This window comes from Rhinatrema bivittatum, chromosome 3 (genome assembly GCF_901001135.1).
Source record: "Rhinatrema bivittatum chromosome 3, aRhiBiv1.1, whole genome shotgun sequence".
In the NCBI taxonomy this organism is placed as follows: domain Eukaryota; kingdom Metazoa; phylum Chordata; class Amphibia; order Gymnophiona; family Rhinatrematidae; genus Rhinatrema; species Rhinatrema bivittatum.
In genome coordinates, this window is record NC_042617.1 from 6,326,477 (window position 1) to 6,348,955 (window position 22,479).

Consider the following 22,479-nt stretch of genomic DNA (forward strand, 5'->3'; position numbering starts at 1 on the left):
GCCGGCTTGGTCAATTATTCTCATTCAACTTAACACCATCCGACCACTCCAAATCCTACAAAACACAGCTGCAAGAATACTCACTGGATCGGAAAAACATGATCACATTACTCCTACACTTATATCACTTCACTGGCTCCCAATAAAATGTAGGATTGAATACAAAATGCTATCCATACTACACAAAATAATATACAAAAAACAAACAAACTGGCTAAGCTCATCCATAAAACTGCACTCTCCAAACAGAAACCTCAGATCAGCAAATAAAGGACAACTAAAGATTCCTCCTGCTCGCTCTAAACAACTCACCTCAAGAGAGCAATTTCACGAGGAAGCCCTAAACTCTGGAACACCCTCCCAACTGAACTCAGAACACAAAAAAACTTTAAAACTTTCAAAAAAGATCTAAAAACCTGGATGTTTAGCAAAGCTACCATCTCCCCAATGACTCTAAAACACCACTCCCCTCCTATTGACACTAAGCAAAATTGTGGAACCAATGTAAGAAAATAACATAACAATGAACCAAAACATGTATAGTCTAACCTACGATCTAAGTTTATAAAAACAATAATATCTATGTAAAAATGATAATATCTACATTAACAACCAGATGAACCTTTTGGAAACTCTGTTAAACATCGAAACTTTGTAAACCGTTGTGATGGCGAAACCGAACGACGGTATATAAAACACGATAAATAAATAAATAATAAATGGGCGCTGCAAACCATCCAACACTGGGTCTGCTCCCTCCAAGTTAGATTCTTCCTAGGGCACTTTCATCCCCAGCTCCTAAAGCACAGAGGGACTCAGCGGCCAGAGTTCCTCTCTTCGGAGAAGGCGTACCATCTTAGGGTTATCCCCTTCGGCCACCAGTACCTTCTCTATACCTTCAACTGGATCTGCTGCATCCAGGTCTCTGTCCACCTCCAGGGAACCCCCTATCGCAGCTTGCAGATCAGAGTCATCTGTATCATCTGCTCCACTTGTATGGGAAGAAAGACCCAGCACCCGACGAATGCTCCCTCCGGGTTGAGATACACTTCCAGTTAACGAACAAGACCTAGAATTTCCCCCAATGCATGTTCTGCTAAATAGGCCCTGTGCATAAGTTAAATAAATTTGGTAGAAAAAGCCTGAGGCTCATCAAGAGTCCAAATCTAGAGGGAAATCGGCCCAGTCAGAATTTCCCCTACCAAGGGGAGAGTTACCACCATCCGAGTTCCCGGTCCTCCCCTATGCCAGCAAAGGCAGGAGATAGCCATGGTGGGGATTCCTTCCTCACCTCCCCCCGCTGCGGCCACCGTTCTCACGCTGAGCTCAGACACACCTGCGGGAAGCCTGGCCCTTCCAGGAACTCTCACTGAAAGCCACTGCAGCCACTGCAAATACAGAAGCCTCTCCCCCCCAAGGTGCCTTCACCTCCTGAGGCACACCTGGAACAGAGGCCTGCCCGACTGAGGCAAAAGCACAATCCTCCGCAGGCTCGGCAAACCGTGCCACCCACCGTGACCACGTGTCTGGGCCACGCGCTGAAAACACAGCACTTACCGGGGAGCCCAAAAGAGACCTGCAACAGCGCCGACCTCTGCCACCAACCTGACACGAGCCCGGCCGCAGTAAGCAATAGAAAGCACCTGCCCTGCCTTTCTTTCTATGCTTGTGTGTTGTGGGTTTTTTTTAAACACCATCTACTGTCCGGCTGGAGACAGAAAAATATTGAGGAACTGCAGTTGGAACACTGGGATATGTAGCAGTGTCAGTGAAACTTCCTGCCTCCATCTGTTGGCAGGGAGGCAAAACCCAGGGGTCTGGACTGATCTGGGAACATACAGGGAAGGAAGCTTCTATCACACTGCTCTGTGCTGATGCTGGAATTAAGATCTGAGACATTTCATCATCTAAGACACATGAGGTCATTGGTAATGGGGAGACCCATCCAGCAGATTATCCCACATCTTCCTCCCAGCACCCTGATGTGAGCCTTCCGCTTCCTGCTGGTCGGCAGGGTCTAAGTGAAAACATCAGTCACCCACCCTCAGCTGAAAGGAGAGACGCTACCTGTCTGCACAATCTTCCCTTCATCCATCAGCACCAAGAGGTCCGCTTTGTCCAACACCTCAAGCCTGTGGGTGCAAAGGATTCTGGTCTTCTGTCCGAGAATTCCCAAAATGCATTTCTCCATGATGTGACTGGCAACATCAGCATCGACGGCTGCTAGTGGGTCATCGAGAAGGTATATTTCTTTATTCTGAGAAGACAGAAAAATTACAGCGTCACAGGATCTACCCAGGGATCAAGGGAAGGAAGCAGCATCCAGAGCACTTCCAGCCCTGCAGTGTCACAGGATCTACCCAGGGATCAAGGGAAGGAAGCAGCATCCAGAGCACTTCCAGCCCTGCAGAGTCACAGAACCTACCCAGGGATCAAGGGAAGGAAGCAGCATCCAGAGCACTTCCTGCCCTGCAGTGTCACAGGATCTACCCAGGGATCAAGGGAAGGAAGCAGCATCCAAAGCACTTCCAGCCCTGCAGTGTCACAGGATCTACCCAGGGATCAAGGGAAGGAAGCAGCATCCAAAGCACTTCCAGCCCTGCAGAGTCACAGAACCTACCCAGGGATCAAGGGAAGGAAGCAGGATCCAGAGCACTTCCAGCCCTGCAGTGTCACAGGATCTACCCAGGGATCAAGGGAAGGAAGCAGCATCCAGAGCATTTCCAGCCCTGCACAGGATCTACCCAGGGATCAAGGGAAGGAAGCAGCATCCAGAGCACTTCCAGCCCTGCAGTGTCACAGGATCTACCCAGGGATCAAGGGAAGGAAGCAGGATCCAGAGCACTTCCAGCCCTGCACAGGATCTACCCAGGGATCAAGGGAAGGAAGCAGCATCCAGAGCATTTCCAGCCCTGCAGTGTCACAGGATCTACCCAGGGATCAAGGGAAGGAAGCAGGCCTGTGTGTGTGGATCCCTCTGCCTGCGAGCTTAAGCTTGTGTGCACCTATGCCAATCTATCCCTGTTTGTGGGAGCATGAGATACAGGACACGAGAGACCAACACATGCATGTTTAAAAGAAAGTTCAAAAAGGTTATCTAACAATTTAGGGTATGGTAAGCATTTAATGAAGCGAGATTGGTATGAGTGTGCTTTGTATGGTTTAGGTGAGTGGACACAATTTTAATTAATGAAGGAGGGTGGTTTAATTACATGTTTGCAGAGTACTCCTATGAAATCAATGAAGTAATGCAATTTGTAATAAAAATGTTTTGAAAGATGTAAGGTAGAAGTCAGGATAAGAGTAAGTGTGTGGGTGAGTGTACGTGTGCTTGCACATTAAACATGCATAATAGAAATATAAAAACATATCAAAATTTACAAAACAAAAAACACCCATCAACATAAGAAAAGCCAAGCAATATTGCCATCCCTCAAGCTACTAATGATATGGTGGGTGAAACTGTTTTGACACAGGACTCCAGCGGGAGAGCAATGCTGACTGTAAGGGACGCATATGAGCAAAAGCCCTGGGTACCAATTCCAGAGTGGACGTCATGGATCCCAAGACCTTCAAGTAATCTCACCCTGGGCAGCCACATGGACAACAGGTCCCTCACCTGACCCTGAAGCTTGACTACACATTCCGTGGTGAGGAATACTCTCCCCTGTGCCATGTCGAACAGGGCTCCCAGGAACCCCAGAGACTGTGAAGGGACCAGACTACTCTTGGCAAGGTTGACCACCCAGCCGAGCAATCACAAGAATTGTAGCACCTGGCTGATAGCTGCCTGACACAGAGCCTCGGACTTCGCCCGTATCAGCCAATCGTCCAGGTAGGGATGCACTAGGAACCCCTCCCTCCGGAGTTGCGCTGCAACTACCACCATCACCCTTGGTGAATGTTCTGGGAGCGGTGGTGAGTCCGAAAGGCAGAGCCTGAAACCGATAGTGATGTCCCAGAATGCAGAACCTGAGGAACCTCTGGTGTGACGACCATATGCTGATATGGAGATATGCTTCTGTGAGATCTAGAGACGCCAGGAACTCTCCTTGTTGCACGGAGGCGATGACGGACCAAAGAGTCTCCATTCTGAAATGCGGTACCCGAAGACATCTGTTGACTCTTGAGATCTAAGATTGGTCGGAAAGTTCCTTCCTTTTTGGGAACTATGAAGTAAATGGAATAGCGGCCACTGCGTTGTTCCGCAGATGGAACCGGAGTTATCGCCCCCAAGTCCAGAAGACGCCAGAGCATGGCTTGTACAGCCTCTCATTTTTCTCGGTACGCGCATGGAGAGATCAGGAACTTGTCTCTAGGGCGCTGTACAAAACCTAAAGCGCAACCTTGACTTATCACGGTGAGGACCCACTGGTCCAACGTTAGTTTGGTCCATTCCTCAAAGAAGAGAGATAGTCTGGCTCCCACGCTTGGCACTTGGTGGAAACGGGTACCGAGGAATGAACTGGCAGAATCTCATTGTGAGGCCTTAGCCCCCGTGGTCAACAGAGGGTTACCTGGTCTGCCAAAACGTCTGCCTCGAAAGGACTGAGACCACAACTGTTGTCTGTTGGACCCTGGGCGAAAGGACGAACCAGACGACTGCGCCGGTTGAGGTCGCCTACTACCACGAACAGAGTCCGAGCTGCAAACGATCCTCTTGATCTGGGCCTAACCTCCGGACATTTATGAACCTTGTTCTCTCCCAGAGATTGGATCATGTCCTCCAATTCCTTGCCGAACAACAACTTTCCTTTAAAAGGAAGGGAACAAAGTTGTGCCTTGGATGAAATATCTGCAGCCCAATTCCGGAGCCAGAGGAGCCTGTGCGCGGAAACCATGGATCTGGCCGACGTGCGCAGCAGGTCGTGGAGGGCATCCGCGCTATATGCAATGACCGCTTCCAGCCGGTTCGCCTGGCTAGCCTCCCCCTCAGAGAGGTCAGCATTGGCTTGGAGTTGCTGGGCACAGCGAAGACCCGCACACAGTGCAAAATTACTGCACATTACTGCTCGGACCCCCAGCGCAGACAACTCAAACACTTTGAGCTGTAACTGCAACTTTCTGTCCTGCAAGTCCTTGAGGGCAGTCACTCCCGTAACTGGGATAGTGGACTTCTTGGTGATGGCAGACACTGCTGCATCCACCTTCCGAACTCTCAGCAGATCAAAAGCCTCCTCTGGCAGAGGATATAGCTTGTCCATCGCTTTACTGACCTTCAACCCCAATTCTGGAGCGCCCCATTCTCGAAATAGAAGATCTGCTGCCGAGAAATGAAGAGGAAAAGAAACGGCAGGTCCCCCGAGACCCAGCAATACCGGATCCATAGCCCCCAACCGAGACGCCGCCTGCGGGGCTTCCAAGCCTAATTCCCCCAGAATGGACGGGATAAGCGGATTCAACTCCTCTTTCTTAAAGAGGCGAACCACCTTCAGATCATCTCCTTCCAGCACTTGAGCACCACGGTTTAAGTTTGGCTGGGGGTCAGGGTCTCCGTCTGCCCCCCTCCCCCCACCGGGAGCTGGGATTGGGGATCTGGAGCCTCCTGTGAAGCGGAGTCGGAGTCCGTCTCAGTTTGCCCCGAACCCCCACTCTGGAGCCAGATCGCTTCTGGGACCTCTTATGGAATGGGCTCAGCAAAGTCTTCTCCGCAGCCTGCCTTTTCCCCGTCTTCTTGGCTTTAAAAGCCTTGTGCATCAGCAGCACGAATTCGGAAGAAAAGGAGGAGTCCGACGAGGAATCCGCAGCCTCCTCAGGGCTTATCCTCGGATACAGGAGAGGCAGGGCCTGTGGGAGCACTAGCCCCCCCCCCCCACCGGCATTTACTGTGGAGATAGCGAAGGGGTAAAATCCCCTCCCCCACCGCGTTCCGTGTGACTGTCTGCAGCGATCCCAAAACGGACGCCACGCCCACGCTAATCGGGAGGGGCTCAGCTGACCCAGCATAACTCGTCCGGGGCCGCGTGGCCGACCGAGGGGGCTCTAATCTGACCCTCCCGAGGAGAAACGGAGGGTCCTTCGCCCGCCTTGTGAGCAGGGAGCACAGAGGCCTTCGCGTGAGAGACATCCACGCGGCAAGAGGAGCCCCGGGCATGGTCAGGCCGGCGAAAAGCAAAAGGAACCAACGCGGCAAAAAAGACAGACGAAAAAATAAGAAAACGGCAGCGCGGCTCGGCAAAAAGTAGAAAATTAAAACTTTTTTTTTTTTTTTTGGTAAAATTAAAGCAAACCTGCCCAATCACTGTCCTTGGTTCTGGACAGCAGCTGCTCCTGCTCCCGCTGGGGTGAGTGAGCCAGGCTCCCCGGTATCACCCCCCGGGCTGCTTATCAGACCTGACAGGGCCCTCGACCAGGGAGGATGGTCCCCTCAGGACCTGGCAAACCCCCTGGGAAACGGACAGGCCTTCACAACAATCTTCCTTCTTCTTCCCCTCTGTCAAAAATGGTTTTTGGTTTGTTTTTTTTCAAACAAGGAAAGGAACACAAGCCCCTAAATTGTTAAACTAATCCTGACTTTTTTTTTTTTTTTTAAATCAGAAGAGACTGTGGGTTTTGCACCTCCGCCATGTGCTGCAGACACAGTAAGACTGAGGGACTGTGGGTGGCACCTTGGTATATATGGCAGGGTTGCTTTGAAAAACTTCTGTCTCCATCTGCTCAAGGGGAGGCAAAACCCAGGTGTCTGGACTGATCCAGGTACGTACAGGGAATTTAGAGTTTCAAATTTCTCCTTCCAAAAAGCTTGAAGCAATCCCCATAGGGAGATGCACGTCCACCATCTGCTGGAGACGGAGAATACTGGCAGGATGGGGTGACTGCAGAGCTATATATACCGTGACATCAGCTTGCTCCATCTCCATCTGCTGGCAGAAGAGCATAAACCCACTGGTCCGGAGTCCGTCTATCTACATGCTAGGAAAAGATCAGATTCAAGAATAACCCCTAAATTGAGCAGCTATGAAGAAACCGGTAATTTGCTACCCTTTAAGCAAACTCAATGTCACAGGATCCACCCAAGGACTGAAAGAATCACCCAGGGCCCAGAGCCCTTCCAGCCCTGCAGAGAGAGAGTCAAAGGATCCCCCAGGGACCGAGGTAAGGAAAAAGGAGCCAGAGCCCTTCCAGCCCTGCAGAGAGAGAGTCAAAGGATCCCCCAGGGACCGAGGTAAGGAAAAAGGAGCCAGAGCCCTTCCAGCCCTGCAGAGAGAGAGAGTCAAAGGATCCCCCAGGGACCGAGGTAAGGAAAAAGGAGCCAGAGCCCTTCCAGCCCTGCAGAGAGAGAGTCAAAGGATCCCCCAGGGACCGAGGGAAGGAAAAAGGAGCCAGAGCCCTTCCAGCCCTGCAGAGAGAGAGTCAAAGGATCCCCCAGGGACCGAGGTAAGGAAAAAGGAGCAAGAGCCCTTCCAACCCTGCAGAGAGAGAGTCAAAGGATCCCCCAGGGACCGAGGTAAGGAAAAAGGAGCCAGAGCCCTTCCAACCCTGCAGAGAGAGAGTCAAAGGATCCCCAGGGACCGAGGTAAGGAAAAAGGAGCCAGAGCCCTTCCAGCCCTGCAGAGAGAGAGTCAAAGGATCCCCCAGGGACCGAGGTAAGGAAAAAGGAGCCAGAGCCCTTCCAGCCCTGCAGAGAGAGAGTCAAAGGATCCCCCAGGGACCGAGGAAAGGAAAAAGGAGCCAGAGCCCTTCCAGCCCTGCAGAGAGAGAGTCAAAGGATCCCCCAGGGACCGAGGTAAGGAAAAAGGAGCCAGAGCCCTTCCAGCCCTGCAGAGAGAGAGTCAAAGGATCCCCCAGGGACCGAGGTAAGGAAAAAGGAGCCAGAGCCCTTCCAACCCTGCAGAGAGAGAGTCAAAGGATCCCCCAGGGACCGAGGTAAGGAAAAAGGAGCCAGAGCCCTTCCAACCCTGCAGAGAGAGAGTCAAAGGATCCCCCAGGGACCGAGGTAAGGAAAAAGGAGCCAGAGCCCTTCCAGCTCTGCAGAGAGAGAGTCAAAGGATCCCCCAGGGACCGAGGTAAGGAAAAAGGAGCCAGAGCCCTTCCAGCCCTGCAGAGAGAGAATCAAAGGATCCCCCAGGGACCGAGGTAAGGAAAAAGGAGCCAGAGCCCTTCCAGCCCTGCAGAGAGAGAGTCAAAGGATCCCCCAGGGACTGAGGTAAGCAAAAAGGAGCCAGAGCCCTTCCAGCCCTGCAGAGAGAGAGTCAAAGGATCCCCCAGGGACCGAGGTAAGGAAAAAGGAGCCAGAGCCCTTCCAGCCCTGCAGAGAGAGAGTCAAAGGATCCCCCAGGGACCGAGGTAAGGAAAAAGGAGCCAGAGCCCTTCCAGCCCTGCAGAGAGAGAGTCCAAAGGATCCCCCAGGGACCGAGGTAAGGAAAAAGGAGCCAGAGCCCTTCCAACCCTGCAGAGAGAGAGTCAAAGGATCCCCCAGGGACCGAGGTAAGGAAAAAGGAGCCAGAGCCCTTCCAGCCCTGCAGAGAGAGAGTCAAAGGATCCCCCAGGGACCGAGGTAAGGAAAAAGGAGCCAGAGCCCTTCCAGCCCTGCAGAGAGAGAGTCAAAGGATCCCCCAGGGACCGAGGTAAGGAAAAAGGAGCCAGAGCCCTTCCAGCCCTGCAGAGAGAGAGTCAAAGGATCCCCCAGGGACCGAGGGTAAGGAAAAAGGAGCCAGAGCCCTTCCAGCCCTGCAGAGAGAGAGTCAAAGGATCCCCCAGGGACCGAGGTAAGGAAAAAGGAGCCAGAGCCCTTCCAGCCCTGCAGAGAGAGAGTCAAAGGATCCCCCAGGCACAGAGGTAAGGAAAAGGAGCCAGAGCCCTTCCAGCCCTGCAGAGAGAGAGTCAAAGGATCCCCCAGGGACCGAGGTAAGGAAAAAGGAGCCAGAGCCCTTCCAACCCTGCAGAGAGAGAGTCAAAGGATCCCCCAGGGACCGAGGTAAGGAAAAAGGAGCCAGAGCCCCTTCCAGCCCTGCAGAGAGAGAGTCAAAGGATCCCCCAGGGACCGAGGTAAGGAAAAAGGAGCCAGAGCCCTTCCAACCCTGCAGAGAGAGAGTCAAAGGATCCCCCAGGGACCGAGGTAAGGAAAAAGGAGCCAGAGCCCTTCCAACCCTGCAGAGAGTCAAAGGATCCCCCAGGGGACCGAGGTAAGGAAAAAGGAGCCAGAGCCCTTCCAACCCTGCACAGAGAGAGTCAAAGGATCCCCCAGGGACCGAGGTAAGGAAAAAAGGAGCCAGAGCCCTTCCAACCCTGCAGAGAGAGAGTCAAAGGATCCCCCCAGGGACCGAGGTAAGGAAAAAGGAGCCAGAGCCCTTCCAGCCCTGCAGAGAGAGAGTCAAAGGATCCCCCAGGGACCGAGGTAAGGAAAAAGGAGCCAGAGCCCTTCCAACCCTGCAGAGAGAGAGTCAAAGGATCCCCCAGGGACCGAGGTAAGGAAAAAGGAGCTAGAGCCCTTCCAGCCCTGCAGAGAGAGAGTCAAAGGATCCCCCAGGGACCGAGGTAAGGAAAAAGGAGCCAGAGCCCTTCCAGCCCTGCAGAGAGAGAGTCAAAGGATCCCCCAGGGACCGAGGGAAGGAAAAAGGAGCCAGAGCCCTTCCAGCCCTGCAGAGAGAGAGTCAAAGGATCCCCCAGGGACCGAGGTAAGGAAAAAGGAGCCAGAGCCCTTCCAGCCCTGCAGAGAGAGAGTCAAAGGATCCCCCAGGGACCGAGGTAAGGAAAAAGGAGCCAAAGCCCTTCCAGCCCTGCAGAGAGAGAGTCAAAGGATCCCCCAGGGACCGAGGTAAGGAAAAAGGAGCCAGAGCCCTTCCAGCCCTGCAGAGAGAGAGTCAAAGGATCCCCCAGGGACCGAGGTAAGGAAAAAGGAGCCAGAGCCCTTCCAGCCCTGCAGAGAGAGAGTCAAAGGATCCCCCAGGGACCGAGGTAAGGAAAAAGGAGCCAGAGCCCTTCCAGCCCTGCAGAGAGAGAGTCAAAGGATCCCCCAGGGACCGAGGTAAGGAAAAAGGAGCCAGAGCCCTTCCAGCCCTGCAGAGAGAGAGTCAAAGGATCCCCCAGGGACCGAGGTAAGGAAAAAGGAGCCAGAGCCCTTCCAGCCCTGCAGAGAGAGAGTCAAAGGATCCCCCAGGGACCGAGGTAAGGAAAAAGGAGCCAGAGCCCTTCCAGCCCTGCAGAACAACATGTGAAACCCCCCCCCCCCCCTCCCAGAGACTGAGGGAATCACCCAGGGCCCAGAGCCCTTCCAGCGCTGCGCAGCAGGCGTCAGTCCCCCAGGAACCAGAGCAGGATGAGGGGCCCATTAAAGGCGTCCTTACAGTGATGTGTCAGCTGGAAGTCACAGAAGTACCATTACTGGGCTGCATTACCTAGAAATGATCTGGCTTTGCAGGGGGCAGGGGGGGGGGGTCCTTAATATTAAACATGGCCCCTGCTCAGGATTGTGGGTACACGAGTAAGGGATAAGAAGTAGCATTGCCTGGGTAATTGTGCTTTACCCCACCTGGTAAACAGCCCTCGCCAGGGCTACCCGAGCCTTCTGCCCCCCACTGAGGGTCACGCCTTTCTCCCCCACGGTCGTCTGGTCGCCTGCTGGTAAGATCTGTAAGGAGGAAAGCAAAGGACAGGACTCAGTTTCACTGCTGTGGGAACGAGCCCCCCTCTCCTAACTGGGCCCATCGAGCAGGGGTGGGTGCCCAAGGCATCGGTGCAAACTTATTTCAGGTTCAGAAGCTCCACCCTGTGCTAGCAAACAAGTCCTACCCCAATCAAGGTCTTACCAATGCTACCAGTGCCCACCCAGGGCCTGCATCCACCTGGGGGGCACCAACGTTACTCAGGGCCCACCAGGGAAAGGGAGCTGCGTCCACCCAGGGTCCTCCTTCAGAGGAAACACTTCAATGCCTGGCTCAGCCAGGATAAGCTCCTGATGAGACCTTCCTCTTCAAATGGGCAGTCCCCAAAGTTTGTTTCAAACTTCTGACCAACCACTCAGTTCAAAAGCCCCTCTGCCCATAACTAAACAAGGCCCCAGTGCTCACAGGCTGGGGTCCTTCCCTCATTCTCAAAGTCGACTCACGGTTTGCCGAAAATTAAGTCACTCTTCCGAAAAGCAGCAAAAAGGAAAAATGGTTCTTACCTGCTAATTTTCATTCCTGAAGTACCACAAATCAGTCCAGACAAATGGGTTTATACATCCCTACCAGCAGATGGAGACAGAGAACAAAACTAAGTCACTGCTACAGAACTGAAAGTGCCACCTACAGTCCCTCAGTATTGACCTCTACACAAGCCAAGATGTCTAACTTAAACCCCAATACATTTTGGGCAAACAGACTTAAAAGTTGGAGCCCCCTGAAAACTAGGCCCTCTTATCTTAACACAAAGCATAATTCAAAATATGTACACTTTTCATTAATTTGAGTATCACATACCAGCTTAGCAACATCCTGAAGCGAGGAAGTCTCTCGAAAGATTGGGACTGATCTGTGCTACTTCAGGAAGGACAATTAGCAGGTCGTACCGTAACCCAGATCAGTCCAGATTAGTAGAATATACCCAAGCCCCTCTATTCTGGGCAGGAACCCGAGAGAACCGCGTGCAACACACTGTCTCTAAAAAAGGCACCTCCTCCGGCGCCTGCACATCCAAGCGGAAATGTTTGGTAAAAGTATGAAGAGACGACCACATCTACTGCGGAGAAAGCAGTTGACCCTCCGCCCACGAGGTCACCTGAGCCCTAGTGGAATGCTCTCGCAGCCCCTCCGGCACAGACTGGCCTTTCCAGATGTGAGCCAAAGCTATGGTCTCTTTCAGCCATCGTGCAATCGTGCTCTTGGAAGCCTCATTTCCCATCTTTGCTCCACTGAACAGGACAGATGATCAGAATGCCGAAAAGTATTTGTCATCTTAAGATAACGCAAAAGAATTTGACGCACATCCAATAAATTAAGCTCCCTTGCCATAGGAGCATCCGCAGACAAAATTTGGAAAGGCCAGAAGCTCAATCTGGTTAAGGTGGAGGGAGGGAAACCAACTTAGCAAAAAGGAAGGAGCCGTACACAAAGAAACCCAGGAAAGGGTCCCTACAGGACAATGCTTGCAGCTCAGAAATCCTTCTAGCGGAACAGATAGCCCCCAGGAAAACAGCCTTCAGGGTTAAATCCCTTTAAAGAAGCCCTTATAACTGGTTCAAAAGGAGGATCACACAGCACCCAAATTCAGATTCCATGCTGGACAAATCTTCTGGACTGGAGGACGAAGATGCTTTTCCCCCTTGAGGAAACGAACCACATCCGGATGAGACTCCAGGTCGTTGGGGATGCAGGGATCTGTCTGCTCCAAGGCTCCCACATCCGGATGAGACTCCAGGTCGTTGGGGATGCAGGGATCTGTCTGCTCCAAGGCTCCCACATCCGGATGAGACTCCAGGTCGTTGGGGATGCAGGGATCTGTCTGCTCCAAGGCTCCCACATCCGGATGAGACTCCAGGTTGTTGGGGATGCAGGGATCTGTCTGCTCCAAGGCTCTGCCAGCTGCCCTCCCACCTTACTTGCGATCCTATGTCAGGGAAAAGACAACGTGTATTCTCCTCAAAAATAGACTTATTTATTTTATTTAGAAACTCTTCTATACCATCGTTAATTCACCATCACGACGGTTTACAGAAAGGCACAATAAGGAAAAACTATAATTGGTATAGATTACAAATTATATATGTGGCAACATAAAACGGTAACATATTTTAATAAGAGAAACTATGTGTTTAAATAAGGCTTATATGCCGGTTGAGAAACTGTCAAGCGGTTCAAATCTAGCGTTAATATGCAATTGGAGATATTAAAGGAAAAAAAACTGATCACTTGGTGCGTCCTTATCTTTCAACTGTTTTCCTCCTTCTCTTTGTCTTTATAAAAAGAAGTCCTAGATGTCCGGCGCCATAGAGGCCATTGGGAGTACCTCCTGTCGTGGGAGGGCTTCGGCCTGGAGGAGAACTCCTGGGAGCCCTCCCACCACATCTACAACAAGGACCTCCTCGCTGAGTTCCACCGGACCCATCCTGAGAAGCCCAGGCCGGTAAGGGGGAGGGAGGGGTGCTGTTGCGCTTCCCGGCCACATTGGTGTCGCGACTGGGCCCGCTCACCTTGCAGAGGGAACGTTGGAAGCAAGGAATCGCAGAGAAGGGTCGGTGGATAGTGAGCGAGGCTAGAATGTGGTAGCTGGAAGAACTGAAGAAGCTGAGCGGGATGAGCGAAGAACTCGCTGGTTCAACTTGAGGAAGAGATGCGAGATAATCCAGGCCCCGTTCGAAGAATGAGAACAGATGGGGTGCAGATGCCTCCTGCAGGTCGTCTGGAGAGAAGTACCGTAAGGCTGGCGAGTTGATAACCACAAAGGGTGTAGACATCCTTTGTAGGACGGTGAACTTGATGGATGAGATGCGCAAGATTTCCAGCAAGATAAGCTCTATGGGGCAGGCGACTCCTGCTGGTGGAACAAAAATGTCATTAGAGAAAAAATTCTGGACAAGGTGGAAGCGAAGAACATGAACCAGAAGCTTGCAGCTTTGTGGATGTTGGTGAACCTGGGTGCAGGCGCCTCCTGCAGGTCGCACAACAGAAATGTACCCAGGCCATACAAGCTTTCAAGAAGGCACTCTATATCAGATTTGGCAGGATACAGCATTTAGAAAACAATTCCTGTCTCCAACATCCTGGCCACTAAGCATTAGAGATGTGAACCGTGTGCCAGATCGTCTTAACGATCAGGTTCGGCGGGGGGGGGGGGGATCTGATCGATAAGAGATGTGAATTGGAATTGTTTCCGATTCCAATTCACATCGCTAATTCTTTTTTAGGGAGGCCCGCGCCGCTAAAACAAACCCCCACCCGACCCTTTAAATCGACCCCACCCTCCTGACCCCACCAAAACCTTTTCGAATTACCTAGTGGTCCAGGGGGGCCTCGGGGAGCGATTTCCTGTTCCCAGGCATCAGCTGCACTAAAAAAAAAAATGGCGCCGATGCCCCTTTGCCTTTACCATGTGACAGGGTATCCGTGCCATTGGCCGGCCCCTGTCACATGGTAGGAGCACTGGATGGCTTTACTCATCAGCCCCTATTATACTATACTCTATAATAGGGGCTGATGAGTAAAGATGGCGCCGGCCATCCAGTGCTCCTACCATGGGACAGGGGCCGGCCAATGGCACGGATACCCTGTCACATGGTAAAGGCAAAGGGGCATCGGCGCCATTTTTTTTTTTAGTGCAGCTGATGCCTGGGAACGGGAAATTGCTCCCCGAGGCCCCTGGACCACCAGGTAATTTGAAAAGGTTTGGGGGGGGGGGGGGGTGTCGATTTAAAGGGTCGGGTGGGGTTTTTCTTTTATCGGGCCATTGGCGCCATTTTAATTAGTGGCAGCCAAAATGGCGCCGATGGCCCGAGAGCAGGAGATTGCGCCGGGACCCCCCACTGGACCACCAGGTAATTTAACATTTTGGGGGGGTTTGGGAGGGTGGGGGAGGGTGGGGGAGGGTAAGGAATTGGTTTTAAAGGGTCGGGGTGGGTTTAGGGGTTGTTTTGGTGTGCCGGTTTTCCCGCCCTCCCCCAAATAATTCCCGTGACCTATTTAACGATACAATACAAATGCCCCTGACGATAAATCGGGGGCATTCGTATTGTATCGTGCACTCTGACGATTTAGGACGATTTTAAAATTATCTGACGATAATTTTAATCGTTCAAAAACGATTAACATCCCTACTAAGCATCAGCTTTCCCTAAAGACAGTTCTGTATCATGGGTGGTTTCACACATGCCATAAACCTTAGCTTGCTTAAGATATTAATACTTGTGGCTAACTTACTTACCACCCCCGATTCCAACTTCAGGCGATCTCTGTTCACCTCTGAAGCTAGAGAAGGTGGGCAGGGGAGAGGCTTGGTGCTGGCAGAGTGGGCAGGCGGTGCAGGAAGGAGGCCCAGCTTCTGGCCCTGGTGCTTGCCGGCTGTCTGGGCTGGCTCTCACCCTTCCTCATCTATGACTCCGCGTCACTCTCCAGCCCGAGTCAGGGCGGCCACACCCAGTCATCTCCCTTCTCGACAGCAGGGAGGGCTGGTTTGCCTCTGCCCCCCCCCCCCTCGCTTCCTGGGACACCTGAGCACAGGTTCTTGCTCTCTGGCTTTGTGCCTTCTCTTCCTCCAGGGTCCGTTGCTTGCCTCCCTGCTCCCTTTCGGTTTCAGGGTCGATCTCCCAGGGAGCCCATCCCTTTCTTTCTTTTTTCTCTTATACTTCCCAGCTGATAAATATGCATAAGCTCATGCATAACCTTGTGGAGGGTCTCTTGCCGCATTGCAGGTCTTTCCCCCCCCTCCCCCTTACTTCGGGAGGAGTCCTGCCACATTTGGGGGGGTGGGGGTGGGGGGGGGGAGAACCACGTCTGTTTGCCAAGCCGTGTGTCAGTTAGCACTGTCTCAGGCTGACCACCTTCCTCCCCCCACAAAGGTGGGGGTCTTCATAGCCTTCTGCACTCTGCTTGCCCCTGACACTTGCTTAGGATTTTAAGTCGTATTGTCTGTCGGTTCCTGTGCAAATAAAGAAACCAAAGGCATCCTTCACTCTATTAGGACAAGGCCTCTTCATGTTCCACTGATGCAATGCTGTTTAAAGTTTACCTGGGTAAATTCCTTCTCTTGCTGTAGCAGCACCTAGGCCGGTCAGAATTTGGCCTGTACATTATTGTAATTCATAATTGGTGCAACATTGGTTAACAGGATTTATCACCCTACAAGATGCCACTGGTCTTTCCTAAATCCTACCTTGAAGGGACCCTAAAGCTGCCACCTGAACCCGAAGGGAATTATAGGCCAAACCCTTAGCAAAAAGGCCAGAATCTGCGGAACGTCCACCTTCAAAGTCTGCACTCTATTCTGCAAACACCACGATTCAAATAGTCTCCATGCTCAGACATAACCCAATGATGTGGAAGGCCTCCTTGCCTGAAGCAAAGTTGCAATCACAGGCTCTGAATAACCCTTCAAGCGGAATTGCCACCTCTCAAAAGCCAAGCTGCTAGACAGAAGCAATCCTGCCGGTCTGAAAATTTGGGTCCCTGATGCAACATCCCTGACAGACAGGCCAAGTGAACTGGACCATCCACCACTAGACGAAGAAGGTTCACAAACCATGGCTGGCGCAGCCACTCGGATGCCACCAGAATCACCCTGCCCAGATGAAGCTCTATGCGCCACAGCACTAGATCTATGAGAAGCCACGGTGGAAACATGTACAGCAGCTGTGTCTGCCACGGTTGAACAAGAGCATCGACACCCTCCGATCTGACCTCCCCCTTCTGCAACTGAAAAAAACAATCCGTCTTCGCATTTCCTGAAGTCGCCATGAGGTCCATTGCTGGTCTGCCCCACCTGACCTGAATCAAATGAAGGCCTCCGCCGACAACTCCTACTCCCCTGGATCCAGATGCTATCTGCTGAGCAAGTCCGCCTACACGTTGTCCACTCTGGCCACATGGGATGCAGCTATTCTTGCCAGATGTTTCTCCACCCAAACAAATAGTTCTTGCGCCTCAAGTGCTACTAGACGACTCTTTGTTCTGCCCTGCAAGTTGAAATACGCCACTGTTGTCGCATTGTTTGAGAACACTTGCACCGCCTTGTCTGGAATGAGTGGGAGAAATGCCAGTAAGGCTTTGCATACTGCCCTGGTTTCCAACTGATTGATGGACCAGGTCGTCTCCTCTGACGACCACTGACCCTGGGCCGATTTTCCTTGACACATCGCCCCCCCAGAAAGGCTGGCATCTGTGGCCACCACCACCCAGTCGGGCCGTCCAGATCCATCCTTTTCTCACGATTGTGCCAAGATAGCCACCACGAGAGACAGGACCTGGCATTCTCTGGCAACAGCAAAGGAAGTTGAAATTCCTCCAAAAGAGGATTCCAACTGGATAATAGAGCCCTCTGCAGTGGGCACATGTGAGCAAAGGCCCATGGAACTAACTCCAGCGCAGAAGCTATGGAACCCAGGACCTGCAAATAATCCCAGACCTTGGGAACTGAAAGACACAGCAGCTGAAGGACCTGATTCTGCAACCTGACTACCCTCTCTGTAGTCAGAAACACCTTCCCCATCTGGGTATCGAAGCATGCCCCCAGATATTCCAACAACTGGGCCGGCATCAAATGGCTCTTTGCCATATTTGTCACCCAACCCAATGAATCCAGAGGTAGAGGACCCACTGGACTGAGTGATAACACTATTTCCAACTTCGCCCGTACTAGCCAATCACCCAGATATGGGTGCAACAGGATACCTTCCTTCTTGAGCGCAGCAACCATTACCACCATCACATTTGTGAACATGTGTGGCGCTGTCGCCAACCCAAAGGGAAGGGCTCGAAATTGGAAATGCTCCCCCAGGACCATGAACCTCAGTAATCTCCGGTGTTTGGCCTGAATGGGAATATGGAGATTGGACTTGATGGAAACCTATAATGCCAGAAACTCCCCTTTGCACACTGCTGCCATCACTGTGTGTAACATCTCCATCCAAAATTGTGGCACCCGGAGGGCAGCATTGAGCATCTTCAGATAGAGAATGGGCTGAAAAGTTCCCTCCTTTTTGGGCACCATGAAGTACATGGAGGACTGACCCTGTCAGGAGTCAGTCCTCCATGTACTTCATGGTGCCCAAAAATGGTGTGCAGGAGATGTAGCCATTGCAAAGTATCCCCCGCACCACCTCTTGCTTGGACTGGGAGATGCAGCGGGAGATTACAAAGGCGTCCCTGAGCGGACGAGAAAATTTTAAAGCGTAGCCGTCTCTTACCACTTCCAGGACCCACTGGTCTGACGTGATCCTGGTCCATAAAAGAGGGACAGTCTCCCTCCCAATAGCCACTGGAGAGGAATGGACCAGCCCGCCTTCATTGGCCAGTCTTATTTCTGCCCACTCCCTAGGACCCACCATCTCTCGGAGATCTGTGTTGGGCTAGAAAGAACTACTGCCTGCCCCAATTCTGTTTTTGCATCAGCGGCCCAGGGCTCCTGCCAGCACGAAACCTCCTCACCTCTCGGAAGGAAGCGACTTCTTGGGGGTTTTCCTGTCCTCAGGCAACTTATTACCCTTCGATTCCACCAACTGCTTCATGAGCTGCTCCAGGCCCTCCCCAAACAGCAGCTTGCCCCTGAAGGGGAGATTAGCCAGCTGGGCTTTCGACCACACATCCGCCGAACAATTTCACAGCCATAGGAGTCTCCGCACTGCCACCAGAGACCATGCTCCTGGCAGAAGTCCAGATCATGTCATACAGGGTATCTGCCACATAGGTTACTCCCGCTTCCAAGCAGGTAGTTTGAGCCGCCTCAGCCACCGTTCCCGAAAGCTTATCGTGTGCCTTCTGCACCCAGCACAAGCAGATTCTCTGCATCAACGCCGCACACTGACTCAAAGCTGAAACCTCCAACAGCCTTTTAAGTAAAATTTCCAGTTTCCGATCCTAGATATCCTTCAGGGCGGTTGAACCAGGATGGGTTGTCTTCTTAGTAACCATGGAAACCCACCACATCCACCTTGGGAATCTTCCACGACTCCGTCTGTTCTGGCAAAGGATATAACTTGACCATAGCCCTGCCAACCTTCAAGTCCGCTTTGGGAGATTCCCACTCCCAATCCACCAACTTCTGCACCTTCTTAGGCAACGGAAAGACCCCTTAGTTCCTCTAGGACCGAGTTTACTCCTTCGTTATCTGAATCCTCCTGAGAGACCTCAATCCCCAGCTCCTCTAGCACCTGGGGACTCAGCGGGCCCAGCTCATCCCTACAGAACAGATGGACCACCCCAGAGTCATCATCGGAACCTCGACCAAATCCTGCATCAGATCCACTGAGGTGCTAACAGGGTCCGAGTCCGGATCCACCAGCCCTCCCTGCATCTGATCCGGATCATCCTTCTCCTCAGAAGAGTCTTCTTCTACCGTGGTCCAACTGAGACCCAAGGCTTGCAGTATCCCCCTCTGGACTCTGCATGCACCTGACCCCTAGGCTTCTTAGCTGTCCAGGACTTGTTGGGCAAAGGCCTCTTGGTCCCTGCTCTCTTTCTAGCCAAATAGGCCTTATGGAGCAGAAGGATAAAATCCATGGAAAAAGCTTCCAGATCCAACGAAGAAGGGTCTGCGTCCCCCTGCGTTTTCTCCCTTCCCCTGCCACCAGCAGGGTCTTGATTCGCGGGAAACAGCGTGGGAGGGGAGTTCAGAGGATCTGCCACAGCAGCCTGGCTCCCAGCATGTGCTGACAATATGGCTGCCGGCTCCTCTGACCCCCCCCCCCCCCAGGGCCTATAGAACCGGCCCAGCCGACCTCGAGTTCCTGCCGCCCTCCAAAGGTCCCAGCCCCCCGAGATGCATTCCCTGCAAAACGCGGTCGAATCGAGGTGAACCCGTTTTGAACTGCAGCCGCAACAAACTTTGCCGCACTACACAGGAAGCGACACGTCGGCGCGATTGGGCCTAAAAATAGCCCCTGCTGCCGCGAAGAGAAAACGTCCCCTGGACCCGACCAAGGAACAAATTTCCCCCCCTCTTCCGGCAGAGAAAACGAGCCACTCAAGTGCCTGAGCCCTGCTCCTCTTCTTCCTATGAAAGGACACTCACATTCAGGACCAGGGAAGGGAAGAAAACTCAAGTACGTCCCTGCTTCCACAGGCGGCTGAGGGTGCCAGGGACCCAGAGGGGGTGAGGGAACCAGGACCCCCAGCTTTCACCGCCCCCCTGATGACAAGGGCTGAGCCAGAACTGGCACCTCCGACCCCCTGCTCTACCCGAGGGAACCTAACACCTTGCGGAGCCGAATTCTCCTTGTAATTTTCTATTTTTGAAACTCCAGGTTTGCACTTCTACCTTCGGCTGGAGACAGAGAAATACTGAGGGACTGCAGGTGGCGCTCTTGGATATGTAGCAGTGCTTGAAAAGGGTTTAGTTCTCTGCCTCCATCTGCAGGTAGGGATACATAAACCCACTTGTGTGGACTGATCTGGAGAACGAAACAGGAATATTCGTTCACATCTTCCCCAGAAACACAACCTGCAGCTCCCCCTTGGTTCTGGAGCAGGTTTTTCCAGCAAGTTTTAATAAAAGAAAAGCAAATTTCTCATAACTTGGTGCAGACACACACACCCTGCAAGATGAGCAACTGCCACCAGAGACACTGGCTACAGTCTGCAGAGATTAGAGCCGTCCTGTGACTTCACACAATCACAGCCTGAGGAAAACAGGGTTTTATCTTTATACTACACAGAGGATAACAGCAGAAACACGAGGTTCCACCACTTACTGAATCCAGATGCCCGCAGGTCATCAGCCAGAGCCCAGGGCTCCATCACCTCCTGGCCCCAGGGACTCACCTTCAGGTCATCAGCCAGAGCCCAGGGCTCCATCATCTCCTGGCCCCGGAGACTCACCTTCAGGTCAACAGCCAGAGCCCAGGGGTCCGTCATCTTCTGGCCCCGGGGACTCACCTTCAGGTCATCAGCCAGAGCCCAGGGCTCCATTATCTCCTGACCCCGGGGACTCACCTTCAGGTCATCAGTCAGAGCCCAGGGCTCCATCATCTCCTGACCCCGGGGACTCACCTTCAGGTCATCAGTCAGAGCCCAGGTCATCAGTCAGAGCCCAGGGCTCCATCATCTCCTGACCCTGGGGACTCACCTTCAGGTCAGTCAGAGCCCAGGGCTCCATCATCTCCTGACCCCGGGGACTCACCTTCAGGTCAGTTAGAGCCCAGGGCTCCATCATCTCCTGGCCCCGGGGACTCACCTTCAGGTCATCAGCCAGAGCCCAGGGCTCCATCATCTCCTGGCCCCGGGGACTCACCTTAAGGTCATCAGCCAGAGCCCAGGGCTCCATCATCTCCTGGCCCCGGGGATTCACCTTCAGGTCATCAGCCAGAGCCCAGGGCTCCATCATCTCCTGGCCCCGGGGATTCACCTTCAGGTCATCAGTCAGAGCCCAGGGCTCCATCATCTCCTGGCCCCGGGGATTCACCTTCAGGTCATCAGTCAGAGCCCAGGGCTCCATCATCTCCTGACCCCGGGGACTCACCTTCAGGTCATCAGTCAGAGCCCAGGGCTCCATCATCTCCTGGCCCCGGGGACTCACCTTCAGGTCATCAGTCAGAGCCCAGGGCTCCATCATCTCCTGGCCCCGGGGACTCACCTTCAGGTCATCAGTCAGAGCCCAGGGCTCCATCATCTCCTGGCCCCGGGGACTCACCTTCAGGTCATCAGTCAGAGCCCAGGGCTCCATCATCTCCTGGCCCCGGGGACTCACCTTCAGGTCATCAGCCAGAGCCCAGGGCTCCATCATCTCCTGGCCCCGGGGACTCACCTTCAGGTCATCAGCCAGAGCCCAGGGCTCCATCATCTCCTGGCCCGGGGACTCACCTTCAGGTCATCAGCCAGAGCCCAGGGCTCCATCATCTCCTGGCCCCGGGGACTCACCTTCAGATCATCAGCCAGAGCCCAGGGCTCCATCATCTCCTGGCCCCGGGGACTCACCTTCAGGTCATCAGCCAGAGCCCAGGGCTCCATCATCTCCTGGCCCCAGGGACTCACCTTAAGGTCATCAGCCAGAGCACAGGCCTCTATCACCTCCTGGTAAAATCTGGCATTGTAAACTCTTCCAAACAGGATGTTCTCCCTAATGGTGGCAAACTGGATCCACGGCTCTTGAGCCACGAGGCCAAATCCCTGTTCCAGATGCAAGGCATAGACATAGCCATCTTTTCTGCAAGAAGGGCCATGAGAGAGAAAAAAAAAAGTCAGGGGAAGTTCCATGTGCACAGAAGGAAAGAAAATGCAGGGCTAGGGGTTTTGGAGAAAGAAAAAAAAAAGTGAAAGTAAAAAACCAAATCTATGTTTGCCAGCAGAAGGTACAGAGACTGGAGACTGGAGACTGGAGACTGGATTCCTCCATCTGCCTTCCCTATCACAAAGGTGGGGAGGTGGGGAGGTTTATCACAAAGCATGGGAGGTGGTCAGCTGGGCACATTTATCACAGACACCAGAACTGGTCTTCCACTCATGACACAAAACTCAATGCAGTATGAAACTTGTGATTTGGAGAACCAATCATCACGGCTTCGGATTCAGCCTTACCCGATAAGAACAGTTTTACAGGTCTGTAGAAGCTGAATACTGATATTGTGCTGGCCCTGCTACTTGACCACACTGTGCCATTGGACCACAGCCTCACACATTGCTGACCCCTCTCAACATCACATGGTCAGGGCTCAACATCACATGGTCAGGGCTCAACATCACATGGTCGGGGACAACCCCCATTACGTGCGGCCCCTTCCTTCACATCAGCCCCTCCCCCCACCATGGCGGGCAGCCCCTTCCTTCACGCCAGCCCCTCCCCCCACCATGGCGGGCAGCCCCTTCCTTCACGCCAGCCCCTCCCCCCATCATGGCGGGCAGCCCCTTCCTTCACGCC

General features: G+C 53.0%; 1 protein-coding gene across 5 annotated transcripts in view; it reads right to left on the reverse strand.

Moving 5' to 3' along the window:
* The window catches only part of LOC115086673 (multidrug resistance-associated protein 7-like), a 139,251-nt gene that overhangs the window by 66,419 nt on the left and 50,353 nt on the right, over positions 1–22,479 (reverse strand). For all 5 annotated transcript variants that reach the window (XM_029592858.1, XM_029592856.1, XM_029592857.1 and 2 more), the window contains exons 8-10: positions 21,597–21,768; positions 10,472–10,570; positions 2,068–2,257 (exon numbers count right to left, since the gene is read on the reverse strand). In XM_029592858.1, coding sequence (XP_029448718.1) covers positions 2,068–2,257; positions 10,472–10,570; positions 21,597–21,768 — 461 coding nt within the window. The remainder of the gene's footprint in view (positions 1–2,067; positions 2,258–10,471; positions 10,571–21,596; positions 21,769–22,479) is intronic.